Source organism: Haemorhous mexicanus, chromosome 3, assembly GCF_027477595.1.
Source record: "Haemorhous mexicanus isolate bHaeMex1 chromosome 3, bHaeMex1.pri, whole genome shotgun sequence".
NCBI lineage: Eukaryota > Metazoa > Chordata > Aves > Passeriformes > Fringillidae > Haemorhous > Haemorhous mexicanus.
In genome coordinates this window covers 48,969,202-48,988,131 of record NC_082343.1, presented here as the reverse complement: position 1 = coordinate 48,988,131, position 18,930 = coordinate 48,969,202, and the positions used below count along the sequence as shown (strand labels likewise).

At 40.3% G+C, this 18,930-nt stretch overlaps 1 protein-coding gene across 2 annotated transcripts in view; it reads left to right on the top strand.

Annotated features, from left to right (window-relative positions):
* Positions 1-18,930, top strand: part of UST (uronyl 2-sulfotransferase) — a 152,295-nt gene that overhangs the window by 71,908 nt on the left and 61,457 nt on the right. For both annotated transcript variants that reach the window (XR_009485810.1, XM_059841713.1), the window contains exon 4: positions 6,686-6,765. Coding sequence is in view for 1 of the 2 variants with exons in the window: in XM_059841713.1 (XP_059697696.1) it covers positions 6,686-6,765 (80 nt within the window). In the remaining variant the exon portion in view is untranslated. The remainder of the gene's footprint in view (positions 1-6,685; positions 6,766-18,930) is intronic.

Sequence of the window (18,930 nt, the reverse complement as noted above, 5' to 3'; positions counted from 1 at the left end):
AGAGCTGTAGAAGGATTACTTTTGCAGCTTTGTTTCTATGACAGATCCATTTATTTAAATTTTCTTCTCTTCAGGGTATGCACTGTAAGTATCACTTCTGTGAGTAGATTGATACAAGTAGTGCAGGAAAGCCTCAGACTCAAAGATTGATACAAGTAGTGCAGGAAAGCCTCAGACTCAAAGTGCACGTCTGTAGTCGGATGCTGCCCACGTTGCCCACTGCTGCTATTTTGAGCTGCTGATCAGGTAAAGGCTACAATTGCTGCCTGTGTCACTTCTAGAAATAGCAGCCTGCAAACCACAAAAGGATGTGTGCAATGATCAAATATGGATGTGGGCCTGCCAGTGACATTGTGCTGTGATTGGGGGTCATTTACTTGCAGCCTGTTCATGAGCACAAGTTTGTTATTTTGGATGCAGCAGTTCATTCCAAATGAAAATTTAGGAGCTGATACTGCTCCTGCAGGTCCCACCTTCCTTCCCCTCAGGGTGTCCGTAGGGTCCCACCACAGCTGGCTGACCTAACACTCCATAAGTCAAGCTCAGCCAGAGGTGGGGTCCAGCTGGGCAGGGCTGGCATGCCAGCCCAAATACAGCTGCTATGCATGGTTAGATGTGGCACACCAGTGACAGACTGTGGAGGGTGACAGTGTCCCCTCACTGCTCCTGCTTGTGGCCAAGGAAATGCCTGCTCTGCATCTGCTGCAGCATCCCCGTGTGTATCCTACCAGCAGCACCGCGCAGCCTGCCAAGGTCGCAGTATGGTCCCATCAGAAAGGAGTCAAACTATCCCGTGCTACAGAGCCTGTCTGCTTAGTTTTTCTGCTGGGATAGGGGATTTCTGTGGGTAGGACTGCTCGAGTTTTGTTTGTATCTTTCATCAGTTTTCATTGCTGATTGAGGGACATACCATAAATCCCAAAAATCTTTCAGGTTTTAGTAATTGCCAGCTTTCACCGTGATCAGCTTCTTCCTTTCAGCTCTGCTCTTTCTCTGCTAGGTGGATTTTCCTTTGTTAAAACATGATGCAAGATCACTTCTTCACACTTTTCTGTGCTTTAGTCCAGCATGTGGAGGTTTCAGAGAGGCCCGGACTTTTGATGCAACCAATACACTGACAAATAATTATCTGCATTACCTTTTGCACTCCCCAAGTGGTTAATTTACTAAACGGCAAATGTGCTGGAAGTATTGCTACAGAGCTGATGATTTACTCTATAGATTTCCCTGCCATAATTTGAGTCTCTTTATTTTTATTTATGGTTTATTTCCATAGTTACAATAGGCTCATAATTTATTGAGTACTTTAGCTGAAAAGCGCCTTTGATCACCAGAGAACATGCTTGGAGACAGTAACTATTCTGTTGTTCTGGGCATTTTTAGTTGTCTTCTCAATTTTTAAGAGCAGAATATGAAAAAATAAATGATGTTTTCCACCTTTAATGTGGTGTAACAGGAGGAAGTTAAGGCAATGAATGATCTCAGGCTCCAGGCATTGGAACAAGAAAAAAGAAGGCTGGGCTGGGCTGTAGGCTTCCAGCATGAGCATGGCCTTCTCACTTGAGATGCTATGTCTCTCTTCCTTCTGTCATTTCTGTGTCCTGTGTTTGCTTAAAGCCCTGATCCAGCCAAGACTTTTCTGTAAATATTTAGCTTATGCAGTCTGCTGTTGTTAAATAAAGTTAAGCATGTAGGTGTTTTTAATGACTTGGGGGATTGCACATAATTGGAATCCATATTCTCATTGCCTTTTCCAGTCTGCTTCCTACTAAGAAATTTTCCCAAATTATGTGTGTCTGCCAGCAATTAGAAGTGCAGCCTTTGAACATCTGTGGGCATAAGGGAGTGAGTTCTGGAAACAGATGTATTAATATATGGCTTGCCATTTGCTATAATATTTTCAAGTAAATTAAACACAGGAAATAACGCATAATATTAAACTAATTGATGTGGCTTTAAAATGTTACTCAAACTGTTGCAAAATCAAGTCTTCCCCTGCCCTGACTTTGTCCTCCTGACTACCATTTTATTGCATTCAGGGAAGTAAGAATGAGTATGCTTATAGGTATAGAAATGCCAGTCACATACAAGGGTAATTGGTAGTTTATCCTCAAATTGTTTCCTTCTAGCACCCATCATTATGGCTGTGCAGCCAACTTTATATGTAATTCCAGTTCAACACACTAAAAATCCATCACTAATTTTTCTAAGATGCTTTTAAAGACAGAAAATAGGTCATACCAGCTTGGGGAGGTGGAGAAATTCTTGAAACCATTCCAAGCTTTTGAGAGTTGAAAATGAAGATCTAGTCTCATTCCTGGGAGTTGTGAGTTGTTTATGGAAATGAGTACCAAGATGAAAGTGATATAGCAAAATTCTTGTAGGTACTTGTGCCTCCTGAGCTCTACATGCCTTCAGCAGAGACTGAAAGCAGTGGAAGAACATAAAGAGCTCACAGGGAAGATAGGTACAGAGGAGTTTTTATCCTTTTGGTGTCAATATTAGTGGAGACCATAGTATGATACAGCAGACCACACTGGAAAATCCCAGTTTCCCTCACCATTTTCATACATTTTGACTTCAAATTCTCACACTGAAATACAGCATCTTTAAAAAAAAAAAAAAAGTAACATTGACTGTTAGGTGGGATTGTTACCTGATTATTTCCTTTTGTTCCCAGTAGAATTTACTTACTGCAAACCTCAAACGAAGTGGGACTTCCCTGAGTGGTTAGCACAGGGACTGGACTAGCCATCTCCAGAAGAGAGAAAGGTGACCTGTCTCGAGGGCCAGAGTTGAGTTTTTGTGCAGGAGCAAGGCTGAGGCTGGCGAAAATCCATCCCCATCCAGCCCTCCTGGAGTCACTTCACGGTGCCATCTGCTGGAGCGTTATTTGCAATGCAGCACCAGCCCATTGCAAGTTAATTTCAAGAGCTAATTAGCGAATTTTTCAGTAATGTTTCACTGAAGCTGCCTAATTCCTGCAGGAGAGCTCTGGGCAGCAGTGAGAGAGAGAGAAATAGCTCTTTATGGGCCCTAATCCTAGCAGGTACATGCTCCTTTCATACTTCTCCAAATATTTCTACAGCTTTCCCTCCAACCATGGATGTGTTCTGACTCATCTCTTCCCTAGCAGAGTTTGCCAGGGTTGTTCATCTTCTGCTGCTGGTATCTTTTTATTTCTTGTCAAACTTAGGGTGATATGATCATCTGTACTTGTGTGTCATTCTCCTTCATCACTCATTTCATCCAAAAGAACGTGTTTTCTTCAGCCCTCATCCTCTGCTCACTCTTGCTCTCTGTGGGTCGGGTCCTCTATGTCTTATTTTCTTTCTTTCTTGTTTCACCTTATAGAAACAAACATACAAACAAAAAAAAAAAAAACAACAACCAAACCCAACCAACCAAACTTATTCTTCTGAGAGACACTGGAGATTTTTCTTTCAGTTGTTTTTTTTTTTTTTTTTCCTTTAACATAATCTTAGAAAGAGGGAGGGATCACTATGTCTTTCTGAGCAATACATTTGGGTTGTCAGCCTGAAAGCAGTTCAGGACAGCCCGATGAGAGAGGGAGAGGCCCATGGGAAATATGGCCACAATTTGCATGTGGCCATGAGCCATTACAGTTATTTATTTTTCCCTCCTGACATCTGTGTGTCATTTCAGTTGAGCATTACTTACCCTCTTGGCAGGGTTTTTAGAAGAATGGATTTTGCTTGTTTGTTCTTATGCACATTGTAGCTTTATCCACATCTGCTTACAAGTCCACTTGACCATTAGGTGTCTAAATATGAAGGTACTCAAAGTCAAAACAAAATTCTGTTTCTGCTTTAGAGCAAGCTGTTGTCTAGTTCAAGAGACTGAGTTTGGTAGCAAGAGATCAAAAAAAAAGCCAGGAGCCAGATGCTGCCCTGCACTGTGTGCATCTTTCCAGCCTCCCTTTGCTCCTGAGGCTGAAGTGCCTGTGCTTGTCCAGCAGCAGGTTCATGTGACACTGACACAGGTGAAATGGAGTGAGAAATGTGGCAGTGCTGTGATGTGTGTCTGCTTCCTGACAGCAAATTGGTGCCAGCCCTGGGGACAGCTGGGATCCAAGGGAGGCTCATGTGGTACTTTGCAACACTCACGTATGCCCCCAGCTAAGTTTATCCAGCAGAATTTTCCTAGAGCTGCCTGTGTTTTTAGATTTAGTGAGATTACTTTGTATGAATATAGTATCTTTATATCTCTATATTTATACTGTGGTAAGGTTTTTTTCATTTATGCCAAGAAGGAATTACAGTGATGACCATAGGGGCATGAACAGAGTTTTTATACCAGATCAGTAGCATCCTTCTGCTGTCTTCGTTCATTACTTCATGCAGATAGAGCAACACAATTAAAATGTAAAATATAACATCAGGCTTTATACAGTTCTGAGAATTTCACTTCTCCTGTAACTTGTCTCAGTAAAAACAAACAAACAAAAAAAAAACACCAAAAAAAACCACCCACCCTAAAACAAACAAACAAAAACCCCAAACAAACAAAAAACTCATAAACTGTAGCAGGTTGACTATCACAGAATCCAATTGAGACATCTGATACACAGGCTACAGGGTCTTATGTTGTTTGATTCTGCAAGGTGAATGAAGAATATAATTTTTTGGCAGAGTGAGTTACTAGTTCTAAAGAAATGTCAACATATTGGTTTGCTAGGAAAGCCTTTGTCTCTTCAGAGCGCAAAGAAATAATATTCAGTTCCTTTGTGCTAAGTGTTGCAAAGCTTCCTGGGCTTTCTTATTCAGATCTGGACAAGCTTTGCTCTTCAGGTTTATGAATTTCTTGACCAATGCATTTATGTTATACGAAAGAAGCTGTGCAAAGACCAGTTTATGCCTGAATCAAGCAGTCCAGACTCCATATATGACTAGCTAAGGAAGGGATGCTATTCCCTTCCTGACTATTTCTTTAAATTCCTTGTGTTAATTTTTTTTTTTAATTGCACATGTTCTCTCCATATTCTCTCATTTCTCTTTTCCCTTTTGGTGATCTCGTCTTACATTCCATTTCTCTGGGTTTTCAGCCTTTTTTAGATGTAACACACCTTGCTGTACATTCTCAAACCTAATATGTTGTGCTGTATAAGGTCTGTACCTCATACACCCTGATGTACTCAAACCAGTTGGACAGGAAAAGGTCCATCCTGAGAAGATGGACAAGCTGAACTGGTTGCTTCAGTGGTCATAGTGCATGTGTGTGTATAGCATTGCTGAAGACAGAGGGAAAGTAGAAAAAGTCTCTAAGTGTGTGCACTTCTTTCTGGCAGTTAAATGGCTGTAGCTTGTGTTGGCTGAAAGAAGAAGGCAGGGTATGTGCACTGGGAAAAAGTGGAGGATGCAAGATGGATAAGAAGCAGTAAGATGTGACACAAATTACAAAAACCATGGCAAAATATCAGTCCATTGGAAACTGGACATTAGAAGGGGGAAAAATTTGGCCACTTCTGTCTCTTAAATGTGGCTTGGTATTTGCTATGGCATGGGCAGAATTTTTTACCGTGCTCTTTTTGCTGCTAGTAACTCCATATATGCCAGCTACTTTATTTTGACTACACAACAGGCTGGACTACATGTTCTTGCTTATTTTATCTCTGTCAACTATAGCATTCAAGTTTTAAGAAATATATTTTTTAATTACTGTCTCCTCACATAGATTAATGTGATTCAAATCAGAACATGTGGTTCACAGACTTACCTCTTTTTTTATCCAGTGTATAAATTGCTTTCTACTACCCTGTTTGCAAAATCAATAAACCTGTCATTTCAAGTGTATTTCTGTTCAGTGTCCATAGCATAGCCTGCATCTGAGCACACAACAGAAAATTGGAAATTAAATCTTAGGAAATTAGTAAGAAGGAAGCAAAATTAACTGAAACATTGACTTTCTAGCATGATGCTTCACTAGATACTTCCAATTTCCTGTAAATCATAGCTAGAGTTCAGCTCACACAAAATAGATTATCATATCTATGGTGTTGTTTACACTATTCTATCTTAATGGTCTGAAAACTCAAATTATTTAATTCTTTTTTTGAAAAAATTACATTATGTGAATGGGCCTGAACTAGAATTTAACATCATCTTTCTAAAAGTACCCCTTCAGTTTGTACTCCTAATTTATTGTACTAGGAAAAGGAATGGCAAGTCCTGATTTCTATATTTAAACAGGGTAATCAGTTGGTGTCTTGACTGTGTTGGCAGTGTTTATTGTTGCACAAAAATGACCATTGGTTCAGCTCCTGCTTTCTGTTACAGACGTTTTGCATTTTTGGCATTGGGGTGAATAGAGCTAGTGTCTTCAGAGGGTAGCTGCCATTTGGAAGGCTCTTGCAGATTAGAAAGAGTTTAGATTTTTCCTTTAGTTTATGCCTTTGTTTAAATTGATACCCACTTCTGGAAGTATTTTGGAAGTACAAATGCTCCATGGTAGCAGAATGGTGTCTGCAGCTCAACCTTTCTTGCTTAGACATAAAATATTCATCATGTTATCTTGATGACAGTGTTTGGGAGGGGTAGTGGGGAAGGAGGTCCTGAGAAATTCAGACTTGAAAATTATATCATCATCTGTTGTTTGAAAGTTTTATGTTTGTCTCAAATTGTGCATTGATGTAACGTGGAAAATTTGATTTGTTAATTCTTTTTAGATGGAATTGATTAAAAACATAAGCACTGCTGAGCAGCCCTATTTATTCACTAGACATGTTCATTTCCTCAACTTCTCAAGGTAAGGCATTTTTTGGTCAAAAATCTTTTTCATTGATTTCTATTAATTTTAATACATAAAACTTTTTCCCTCTTTTTCTTGTAACCAATACTTTTTTTCTTTCCTTCTGGCACTAGAATTCATGTTCTGAAGTTGTTGGTTTTTTCCCCCCACACTCACTTTTCTTTGAGTATGTTTGTGAAAAGCCAGGATGCTTTTATATGCTTTTGCCTCTTGAGATTATTGTGATTTACAATGTTTCCAGTCAACATGCAAGAGGTGGTAATTTAGGTCTTTAAACTGTGCACTTGTGTTTTAAAAGTGGCAGAACACTTCTGTTAACATTTCATCTGTGTATAGCCAGACACTAAAAGGAGACCTAAAACTGCACTGAGTTCATTAATTTTGTGCCTGGAATGACTCTTCACCAATATAACCAATTTAATTTTGTTCTGAAAAAATAGTCCCCGTTCCACAGGCTATGGAAGTATTTTTAAACCATGCAAACAGATTACACTCTGTATCATGGGAGTGCTGTTTCTTCTGGCAGATATTTAAAAGTATGCAGCAAGACTCTAGAGACTTTTATAGCACGGAATGTGAAGAAGATTGAATTTGGATGAAACTTCTAAGGAATTTTTGGAAGGACTTGAATGAGTGATGCCAGTTAGCATTTAGCCAGGATGCAGAGGTTAAAGCCGACTGCAGATGGTTATTGCCCAGGCTGTAAATTTAATCTGGAAAGTATATTCAGGAACCATGCTGCCTGTGCCACCAGATTGGATTTCTTGCATTTAGATTTTTTTAAATTCTGTAGAATTATGATCGTACTGCAGATCTTTGCCAAAGCTCGCCTAAATACACAGCATGGTACATTTTGTTTGCATGGTAATGTGAGTGCATGGCTTCAGGCTTCTGTAGGCAGTGCAGTAAGAAATTATAAAATTGAGGGCAGGGCATGTTTATTTTTGTTTTCTTGGAAAATAAAATATTTTGAGCAATTGGAAATTCACTTGATACAGAACTTAACTGTGGACATGATTTTTATATGGAAACAAGAGGACTTAAACAAAATTTTGATCTTCTGTGTTCTCTCTTCTGATTCCTTGAGAGTTCCATTTCTAATATATTCCCTTTAAAAAGGTAAAAAAAAATAAAATAAAAAATAAAAACCATTAGGACTTCACACTTCTGGTAAATGATCTCTTTCTTCTTCCAAACTGGAAGACCAAAAGAGTAGCCGCATGTGAGGGTCAAGGGCATGTTTCCTGATTAGACTGATTTTACAGAGATGGTATTCAACATCAGGTATGAGAGAAAAAGATCAACAATCTTACCCTCTTGCTCCTCCCTCTGGATCCCATTTTCTGTACCTATGGTATATCCTTGCCACTAAGGTACCACATTTCTTCTGTAGTGTATACATGATGTATCTACAATGTATTTTCCTTTTTCTTGCAATACAAATCTGCAAAAATAAAACAGTTACATAAGATGTCTAAAATAATTTGTAGTTTCTCTTTTGGCTCTGTTGCAAACCTGAAAACATACCTTTTGTTTTATTGAGAGTATCCTTGGTTTACCTAGTAAGTGTGAAGTAGTGAAAAGGCTGATGAGTCTTCTAAATCAGACAGCACTGAATTGCAGCAACATTGCATATTAGTGTTCAGCATTTCTTAGTGTTTTTTGATAAATTAATCATTTTTCATTTCAAAATTTATTAGCAGTGTTATACTTAACAATGAAGTAGCATGTTTTATATTTTCTTGGTTATTTAATTTTAGGGTGGGTTTTTTTAACTGGTTTCTTTAGGAACTTGATTGTCAAATATTGCATTTACAGAAACTTCAGGATGTGATTTAAATACACATTATAAATACTACAATATTATGAAAGTGTTCTAGTTTTGCTTGATTTCTTTAAACTATTTCTTTATAGAAACCTTCCAACCTCTAGTGGTTAGCTGGACTCAGATTGTCTATGGAATACTTTTCTTCCAATTTGCCTCACCTTTTCTGCCAGCTCAACATAAAAGTCATACAAAGCTCCTCAGACAATAAAAAATGGGGCTCAGAATATTGATGTGATGTTTTCTGGGTGGCAGCTGAAGACCTCAGACAATAGCTTGGCATGAGCAGGCAGCCCAGTGTGGAGCAGGGCAGATGCACAGGGATGGGTAGGAGACAGCAGCTGACTCCTGACTGCAGGTTTAGGGCAGGTCTAGATCCATTAAAGGCTCAAAGATCAGCTTGAAGATTAAAGAACCCTATTTTGCTGAAACTTCATGCTCTCTTCCAGGAGAAGGCATGAGGCTTTCTACATGGCATTGCAGCAGAGCCATTCCTGGAATCCATGAATTTTTGCAGGAGCAGCCTTTTTGGGACATCAGTCCAATGACTCACTTCTTTTGTTTGGCATTTTATACCTTTGAAACCAAGGTTTTGTTCTCAGGAAGGAATAAGAAGCAATTTATTCTCCTTCCTCCTGTATATATTGAGCTGGCAGACAGGTAGGAGTTAGAAGGCATGTTACTTTGCTACTCTTTTGGTTGGTCACATTAGCAACAAAAGAAGTCTCTTCTGCTTGCCTTGCAGCTCTCTGCTTGAGTGTTTTCAAGATGTGTAGGGTTTGCATTAAGCCATTTAGAGCATATCACCAAGGTACTAGAGAAGCAGAGAAAATATAAGCAGAGTCATGAAAAATGTGAATCTGATTTACTTTGGCTTAAAATAGAGATATGGAGTCATTTAGGGTAGAAAAGATCCTTAAGATCATCAAGTCCAATTGTTAACGCAGCACTGCCAAATCTGCCACTAAGCCATGTCCCTGAGTGCCACATCTACGTGTCTTTTAAACACCTCCAGGGATGTGGACTCAGTCACCCCCAGACAGCCGGTCCCAATGCCTGACAACATTTTCCATGAAAAAAAAATTTCTGAATATCCAGTCTAAACCTCCCTGGTGCAGCTTGAGGCTGTTTCCTCTTGCCTGGTCACTTGTTACTTGGCAGAAGAGACCAAGCCCCACCTGACTGCAAATATCCTTTCAGATAGTTGTAGAGAGCAGTAAGATTTTCCATGAACCTCCTTTTCTCCAGGTTAAAGAGCTCCAGCCATTTCTCATATGAATTAATGTTTAGACCCTTCACCAGCTCTGTTGCCCTTCTCTGGACACACTCCAGCACCTCAGTGTCCTTCTTGTAGTGAGGGGGCCCAAAACTGAGTTGAGGTGTGGCCTCACCTGTGCTGAATAGAGGGGAAGATCCCAGCCCTTGTCTGGCTGGCCACACTGTTGCTGATACAGGCCAGGATGCTGCTGGCCTTGGCCACCTGGGCACACACGGGCTCATGTTTGGCAGCTGCTGACCAGCACCCCCAGGTCTTTTTCTACCAAGCAGCTTTCCAGCCACTCTGCCCCCAGCCTGTAGTGCTGCTTGGGGTGGTTGTGACCCAGGTGCAGGACCCAGCACCAGGGCTTGTTGAGCCTTACACAATTGCCCATCAATCCAGCCTGCCTGGAGCCCTCTGCAGAGCCTTCCTACCCTCCGCAGATCAACACTCCTGCCCAGCTTGGTGTTGTCTGAGGGTGCACTTGATCCCCTCATCCAGATCATTATTAAAGTTGTTAAACAGAAGCTGTTAAACAGAGCTGGTCCCATACTGAGCCCTGGATAACACCACTTGTGACTTGCTGCCAGCTGGATGTCGCTCCATTTGCCACCATTCCTCCTCAGCTGTCCAGTTTTTTACCCAGCAAACTGTGCACCCACCCCAGCCATGAGCAGCCAGTTTGTCTGGGAGAGTGCTGGAGGAAGCTGTCACAGGCTTTACTGAAGTCCAGGCAGACAACATCCACGGCCTTGCCCTCACCCACTGAGCAGGTCACCTTGGAGGAGGAGGTCAGGTTGGCTAAGCAGGACCTGCCTTTGACAAACCCAGGGTGGCTGAACCTGATCCTCTGGTTGTTGTGTGTGTGCCCTGTGATGGGACACAGGATCATCTGTTCTGCCACCTTCCCTGGCCCTGATGTCAGTCAGGCTGACAGGCCTGTGCTTCCCTGGAGTTTCCTTCCAGCCCTCCTTGTAGATGGGCTCATGTTTGCTAACTTCCAGTAGCAGGGAGCTCCCCACTTATCTGGTAGTGTTGGTGAGTGATGGAAAGTGGCTCAGTGAGCCCTTCTGCCATCTCCTTGTGTACCCTTGGGTGGATCCCGTCTGGCCCAGCAGACCTGTGTGTAGCTAATGGTGTAGCTGCTCACTGACCGTTTCCTCTTGAGTTAAGAGGAATTCTTTCTGCTCCTTGTCTCTGTCTTCCACCTTGGGGCAGGGTACCCCAAAAATAACTAGTCTTTCATTAAAGCCTGAGGCAAAGAAGGCATTAAATACCTTAGCCTTTTCCTCATCCTTGTTGGTGCTTCTGAGCTTCCCAAACAGTAGTACAGCAATAAACTTGTTGGGTTTTTTTTAACATTGCTGATGTGAACAGCAGCAATGACAAATCAATTGAATTTTCTGCCTTGGTGCCCTGTACCCACTTATAAACCTGTCAGCACTTAAAGCTCTCTGATTATTCAGAAAAGCATTTACTTATGGTTGTTTCCAAATGAAAACAAAAACAAAGACTATATCTTCTTTCCAGAATAAATCTCCAGTGGAAGTGAGCTAAGCCTTCAGTGGTGAGTTTGAGTACATGCATGTTTCTGAAGCCCCATTAGTTTTGCTGAACAAAGTTCTAAAACCTTGAAAATCTCATCCTGACCTGAATGCTTGCCAAGGCCATTTTCCTGTCATTCTTGTAGTTTTTTAAGAGTGCCTGTTGGTTCAGCTGAGTAAACGAATCCCACTTTACTGCATCTTCATCTTCTGATTCAATACTATCTTTTCTCAATCCAAAATAGTGCAGAGAGGCAGACAAAAAAGATAAATATTAAAAGGAGACATGAAAGCAAATCTTATGTGAATTTTTACAGACATAACTCTAATTATTTCCAGCTTAAAACAGAAGATAAAAAACTTTCCTGTTCTCCTTTCATGTTAGTGAATTTCTACATAGCTCTTGTCACAGAGAAAGCTTTTATTCCAAGTGTTTTGCAGCTTCTGTTCTCAGTCTATTCAGTGCAGTTGTGGTTAGCTTCAGAAGATGACCCTGTGCTTCTGGAGGGTGGCTACTCCACCCAGTTCATTTCAAGACTGTTTCTTTTGTAGAAAGTGGTGCTGGTTTTTTGTGGGTTTGGGGATGTTCATTGTCTTCTTCTGATTTGAAGTTTGTATGGTAATGCTGCTGGGAAAAACATCCAAAGTGTTAATCAGGAGCAAATATTAAATAATGTCTCTAAGCAGGTAAAGATTTATTTGTTGATATATTTGCTGAGATTTCAGGTGTTGCTGGTAGATCCAGGGAGTACAGTGTTGGGGTGAAGAAGCAGAATAACCTGCAGAGAGATAAAAAGCTATTTCAGAACAGCTGCAGGTTGTTCACTGTGCATTACCATAAGTGCCTGTTGTCATCTACTTAGTCCAAGAAAAAATTAATCAGGAAGAAGCTTCAAATTCATGGAAAAGCCCCCTTTGATTTCTCAGTAATCTGCTGAATTAAGTATAACAGTCACTGGGCAGTGACTCAAGACACTTGGTGAGTGCTCCGAGTGTCACAGATTTCAGAGAAGCAGGAAGAATGTTTGCAGGAATGCAGAGGCGGGTGGCAAGGCCATGGTTTTGGGTAAGGATGAGTCGGGGATGTGGAGAATTGCACAACATCTGTTTTGGTTAGGGGAAAGGCAGCATGTCTCTCTCCAGCATCAAACTTCTCTTCAGGACATGCACTTACAGACTCCAGTCTGGGCAGAGCAGGGAGCTTGGGCATTCCTTCCTGCCTTGGGCTAAGTGAATGGTGCAGGTGAGTGTGTAAAAATCTAATGTCAGTGACTGGCGAGTTTTGCTTGTTTGAAGGCTGGCTGATCAGGGCAGGGTGAAGTCAGAGAAAGGAGAAGCATTAAAACAACCACCCAGAAAGTGAGACAGGCTTTTTCTTGTCTCACTGGAGCCATGAATTCTTTACTTTCTGCAGTAGCTATAGGCCACTGAGAGATAAAGCACCTATTCTACTCAATTATACACTTTAATTAGGTCTTATAATTCAGTTCAGTATATCTTACTTGTTCAGAGTCAGGATGAATTATCACTCAGCACTGCTGTGTCAGGAGTCATCCTTTCTGTGCTGTCAGGCTGCTGCCCTCTTCTTCCTTTCAGCTGCAGTTTTTAACATCTGAAGTGTGTATTTAGCATGTGTGCATGTGCTTGAGGGAGGGGACAGCACTTCACTTTTGGCATAAGTTTCTAAAGAAATGAGAGCCATGCAGCAGTTTCAGGTGTCCTACCTGTCTTTCCATCCTCTCCCCTCCTGAACTGCTAAATAATTTCTGAACATGTTGGCCACTTTGAAGCCACATTGAGTAGGTCACTAGGCTTGTGAGACAGCCACGCTGCAGGTACATCTGCTGAAGGAAAAGCCATGCAAAACAGAGCTGGTGGACTTGCTGCTGGGCCACAGCACTCACCAGCAATCACCTCCCTGTGCCCTGCTTGGATGCCAGCCTCGAGGCTCTGTTGTGTCCTCGCTTGATGTGAGAGGTGTGGGGAGACAGGTTTGGGGGAGGAGAGAAAGGTCTCTTGGGTCTCCTGCTTGGAAAGGAGCTTGCCTTTAGTCCCTAGAATCAGCATAGGAAATATTTCCAGTTTTCTGTTTTTCATTAGCAGAGTTCATGTATAAAGTTCTTGTTTTTCTTGAAACAAGCCTTTTTTGGTAGACAGTCTGTATCAACATTGTTGAATTTTTTTTTTTTTTATTACTTTTTTGCACAGATAAAATGGCCAACACTAACTAATAAAAATGAATAAATTGAGCTGCTGTAGCAGCCAGACAGTGTCACGTGCAGCAGTGCTGGTCAGGTTGGCAATTTTCCTTCAACTCTGACCTGAATTCTGACCTATGGGTAACAATAAATCACATGCTATGTGAAGGCAGGGATGGACAGAGAAATTCAGTCTGCATAAGCCCAAAAGGAAACTTGATTCCTGAATGTTGCTGAGCTTTTTTTGTTAGTCATTGTTTCTGTGTTTTTTCTCATTCAGAAGCAGCTCTAAAAATTGTGTTTTAACACAGCACTTCGATATTGCACCATTCCCTTGTTCTTGCAAAATGTGTGTTAGCTAACAAACAAAAAGGAGGTAAATGTGGATGAATTAACTTTGTCATGTGAATAAGTTCTATGTTTGAAAGCTGAAGCACGCTCTGTGCTGGCAGCTCGTGTTTGGAAGGCTTGCATGTCAGCTTGTTGATAATTTGGAAGGGCTGGATGATACATTTACAACCTTTTTTTTTTTTTTTGGCAAATAAACATCTTGCTTTGCAATGACTTAACCTATGTATGTATGTCTTCAGTCCGTTGATTTGGAAATACAATTTCAATTCTTTATAGACTCACTGGAGGTCAGTAAAACCAGAGTGATTCTGTGATGCTGTTTTCATTGTCTTAAAGTCATGCGATCTTTGTCCCGACACCCAGATTTTTTTTTAGTAATTTGAGGATTGTTGCTTGTTCTTTTCTTTGGAACAATTAATGCCACACAGCGTGTTCATGTTTTGCAGAACATGTCTATTATGTCTGTTAACCATGCTCCACTAGCATTTGAAAAGAATGTGTTGGGCAAATGCGTGGAGCTGGCATAACAAGATGCTAAATGTCCAGGAGCCTTTGAATGCAAACTCAGGTATGCTTTGTGCAAAAAGCAGTAGTTGGGTCAGCTTGCATTGACTCTGTGCAGCTCAGCTGTGGGAGGGATGGGGCTCTTTTGAATGCCTTCTTGAATCAACATCTTGAAACAATGATTGCAGCCTCAAGATTATCTATTAAAGTAATTTTATATTGTGAGGGTTTTTTTCTCCTTTAAAAAAAATACACACTTAGGGAAATGTCATTAAAAATATGGTAGCAAAAAAAAAAAAAGAAAAAGCTACCCTCTGGGCAAGCTGTTAAAAGTAGGGAAATGTCAGCTAAACTCAAGCATGGCCTTAACACTGTGTCTTTATGTGTGTTCTTTATAATCTGTACTTTACTTTTTGCTAACACATCATGAAACACTTTCTACCATCATGTGAGGTCTCCCTTGTAAAGTACACATTTCATGAATGGCCACATGGTGCTGTAATCCCTCCTACATATTTTTTTTTCCTTTTTTATACTACCTTTTTTTAATTATGTGAGTGTGTAATGATGCTTTTTAACTGTGACTTGATGGAAGGTTAAGCACAACTTTCATGTGCAGTTTGACCTTTATGTGATATAAGCAGGGTTTTTTTGGGGCTTTATTTTTTTTTTTTTTTTCAAAGCATTGCTTTCTGGTGAGTTTTTCCACACATTTTAAGATAATTTAATTTAGAATTTATTCCTCTAGTTTTCCTGTGTTCTTTGGATAATGCACTTTTTTTCTTTCATTCAGCTCATACCATGATATTCTCAGAATAGAGATTGTCGCTTGAAATCTAGTGACTGAAGGTGGGGTCAGGCATGACTCCTCAATTATCCTGCTTTTACTGGTGTTCAGCTTCCATGCTCACAGTCACACTGCAGATTATCAAATTGGGAGAAACTTGATTTAGAAGGATGATGATTAGTCCACAGGGGTCCAAAAGAGAATAAGAATGATCTGAGATTTTAAAAAATTCACCTAAAATCACAGGAAAAGAAAAACAGAGAAGACAGGGAAAGAGGAGACTGTCATAACACTTCTGATTTTTTTTTTTTTTAATTTAAAAGATTCTGCAGAGAAAAAGGGACTGTGCAGTTCTTAATGAATAATGATAACACAAGTGTCGGAGGGGAATTGTATCCAGTTCTAGATCAAACATTTAGGAAAAGGTTAGAACAACAAGGGCAGCAAAGCCACAGAACAGATTATACTTCAGGATTTTGAAGCTGGTAGTGGCAGTTGCTTAGCTGATCCTGCCTTCAGTCAAAAAGATGGACGGTGACAGTTCTGAATAATTTTGAAGCTTTTTTACCCTTGATAAATAGGTTTAAACCTGAAACTTCCATCTTTCAGAAAGGAAATGGAAGTCTTGATTCTAAATCACCAGTGATAGAGAATCTGCTGCACTTGATAAATTCTTTCAATAGTGAATTGTTCTCTCAGATAATAAATTATGAGTTATTTTTCCTCCTAATTTTTCAGAGAAGTTCAATTGAGTCATTTTCCTTGGATCCCAGAGTACATTTGTCCACTATGTAAAAGCTCATCAAATTTTTCATTTGTGTACTTTCATGTATAATTTCTTACACACTGTCATGCAGTCATCTCTCAGCCTTCTCATTCTCTTTGCAAGCTGGAGGCTTTTAATTTGCTTCATAATTTTTGTGATGCTGCATGAACTTTGTTCATGTTTTTTTGAAAACGGAGTCTGTGAATGGTCACAAGTGCTTTGTGAGGCCTTTACTCCTCTCTCCTCCTGCTTCTCAGAAAAAGGGAAACTAGGATTATTATTCTGGCCTGTAAGGTTTCCCACACTGCTGATAATGTGTGGAAGTATGGATGTCCTTGCCAGAACTGCTCCTTCCCTGTGAATATGCTCTGCTTCAGGTTCTAGATGCTTTGGGTTTCATTTTCCGTATTACAGAGCAAAATGTTTTCTTATGTCTTTCCTGCCTGGTGGCTCAAGTGGCTTTTTACCAGCAAACCACTCCCTTCAATATTCCCTCCTTTTGCAGCTTTGTTTTCTGAAAATGTTATCACTTTGCACTTAGCTTCTGAATGACAGATTATCACATTAAACTGTGCAGGTTCAAAGCCTCAAGCAGAGTGACATCCACAGTCTCTCTCTGACAGCAGATTTTCACATCTGCGACAGGGCAGCCATGGTATAACTTTCACTTACATTGATTTTTATATTCTATAGATTGCATACATGATATGCACTGCTGAGTTACAATGGTTTGTTGGTTTTTTGGGGTTTTTTTTGTTATACACAGTTCACTGTATTTCGATTTCCATATGGATATTCCTAACATTGACTTGCTCTCTGCAACAGCCATTTCCACAGGATGGCTGGTGTCACCATACTCCCCTTGATAAATGTATTCATACAGGAAGTCGAATATGCAATGATGAGTACATTGCAGCATCCTTTGCATAATAACCTTCCTAAGAAGTCAAGCCCCAAGATTTTATGCTAATGTAACTACCTCAGCCAAATCTGTGGTCTCATTCAATTTTGAAAATACATCTTTTCTACCTGTCATGTTTGTTGATTGAATACTTTCCAAAGAGCTGTATCAGCTATTCTACTATTTGCGGGAAATTTATTGTAATACTCTGTAATTAGTTTTCCTATTCTCTGTGCAAATGCATAACATTTGCATCTCTGAATTACAGTGAGACATTAATCAGAGGTCCAGAGAAATCCTGAGCCAGACCTTTGGAAGGAAGTCTTAAATACAGGGTATCAGGAATTAGGTGATTTTAATTAAAATGTGGAGTTTAGCTGCTGTTGGTCTTTTATGGAGAGCTAGTGTTTACTCCCCTACTTGTTTCCGGCTGTAACTTTGCATTACATAAATGAAAACATAATTAGATTTTCCTTTACTTGGGACCCATGCAGGATACTTATGCATGTTGGTGCTGTTCATTGTGAGTTTATATATAAAACTTTGATATCATCGGGAGAATGAAAATTATAGGGTGGAAGAAAACCCAAATTGTTTTGCATCCATGAATGACTGACAAAATACAGCCTAAAATATTTTGGTAGATTTACAGGATACTGAAATAGGGGCTTTACAGTGTTAGCTTTTAGCCATTCACTGGTCTGAGGCAGCTTACTAAACAATTTCTAGAGGACTCAGTTGTAATTTTACAGTGATGTGATCCAGACACATCACTTCAGAAACTGAAATTTCTACTGTTGAAATCTCAGGTCCAGAAAGGGTGATTGATGAGGAGTGTGCACTGGGCATTTTTTATCCCTACACACACCTCTTATTGGAGAGCAGGCCAGTCAAAGATAAAGTTTGATAAGGTGAAGTCAAAGATAAAGAAATGAAAATACTTATTTCATAGAATCATAGATATGTTAAGGTTGGAAAAGACTGCTAAGGTCATCTGATCCAGCTGTTAACTACGCTGCCAAGTCCACCACTAAACCACGTCCCTAAGTGCTGCATCTACATGTTTTTTGAATACTTCCAGGGATGATAATTATATCACCTGTCTACATTGCTTGTTTTGTGTCTGGGATAAACTAGAGAGCAATAACAAAAAAGCAGACTGGCATAACTTTTAGTTCAGCTTGCTGGGGAGAGACAGCCTAGTTAGTACTCTGTTAGAAAGGAAAAAGGCCTCATGAAGCCAAAGTTTTCCCCTGAAGTCTGCTCTAGTACCAGTTCAGCTATGCCAGTACTGTCATGACTGAAATAGCCATATAGGTGACGTGGGTGCATCGGTAGAGAAATGCCCTATATCAACTCCACCAGTTCTAAAGAAAAGGTTGAAAGCATCACCACAGGAAGAGGTCATGAGCAGAGGGTGAAGGCTGCAAGAGAGGCACTGCAGACAAGAGCAGGAAGATAAACTCTTGATTTTGGAAGCTGGCAGTACCTCAGCCCATTCCTCTTTGCATCTCATCCTTGAGAAGGATCACTGGAGCATCCCAGAAGTGCCTGGTGCCTTGTGTGCAGGGGATTGCTTTGGCAAAAGTTCATGCTGATGCAAGATGTTATGAAAACTAGTATTTCAAAATAACTTTTTCAGAAGATAAATGTTGAGGCAAATTCATCTTATTTAAGTCCTAAAAAGGTGAAGGTTCTATGTTAATGCTTTTACATGACCTCCCTGTGAAGCTGTGCTGCAGGGCAGGTAATGGAGCTCTAACATAGTTGCTGAGTAAAGATGGCTGGGCAGTTGTACTCTCAGCATGTGATTCTTACTTGTATGGCACTGGAAAAGGAAACTGCTTGCTTTATAAGAAGGACACAATATGCCTGTTCCTATTAATATTATGTGGCTGTTGGTACTTGTTTGCTTCCATTATACTGAATTTCAAGCAACCACCCTTTTTGTTTAAGGGGAAACTGTGTGTGTGCAAAGAGTAAAAGGCAGACAAAGTTTCCTTGAGGAGTTGAGCTTTCCCTGCAAGG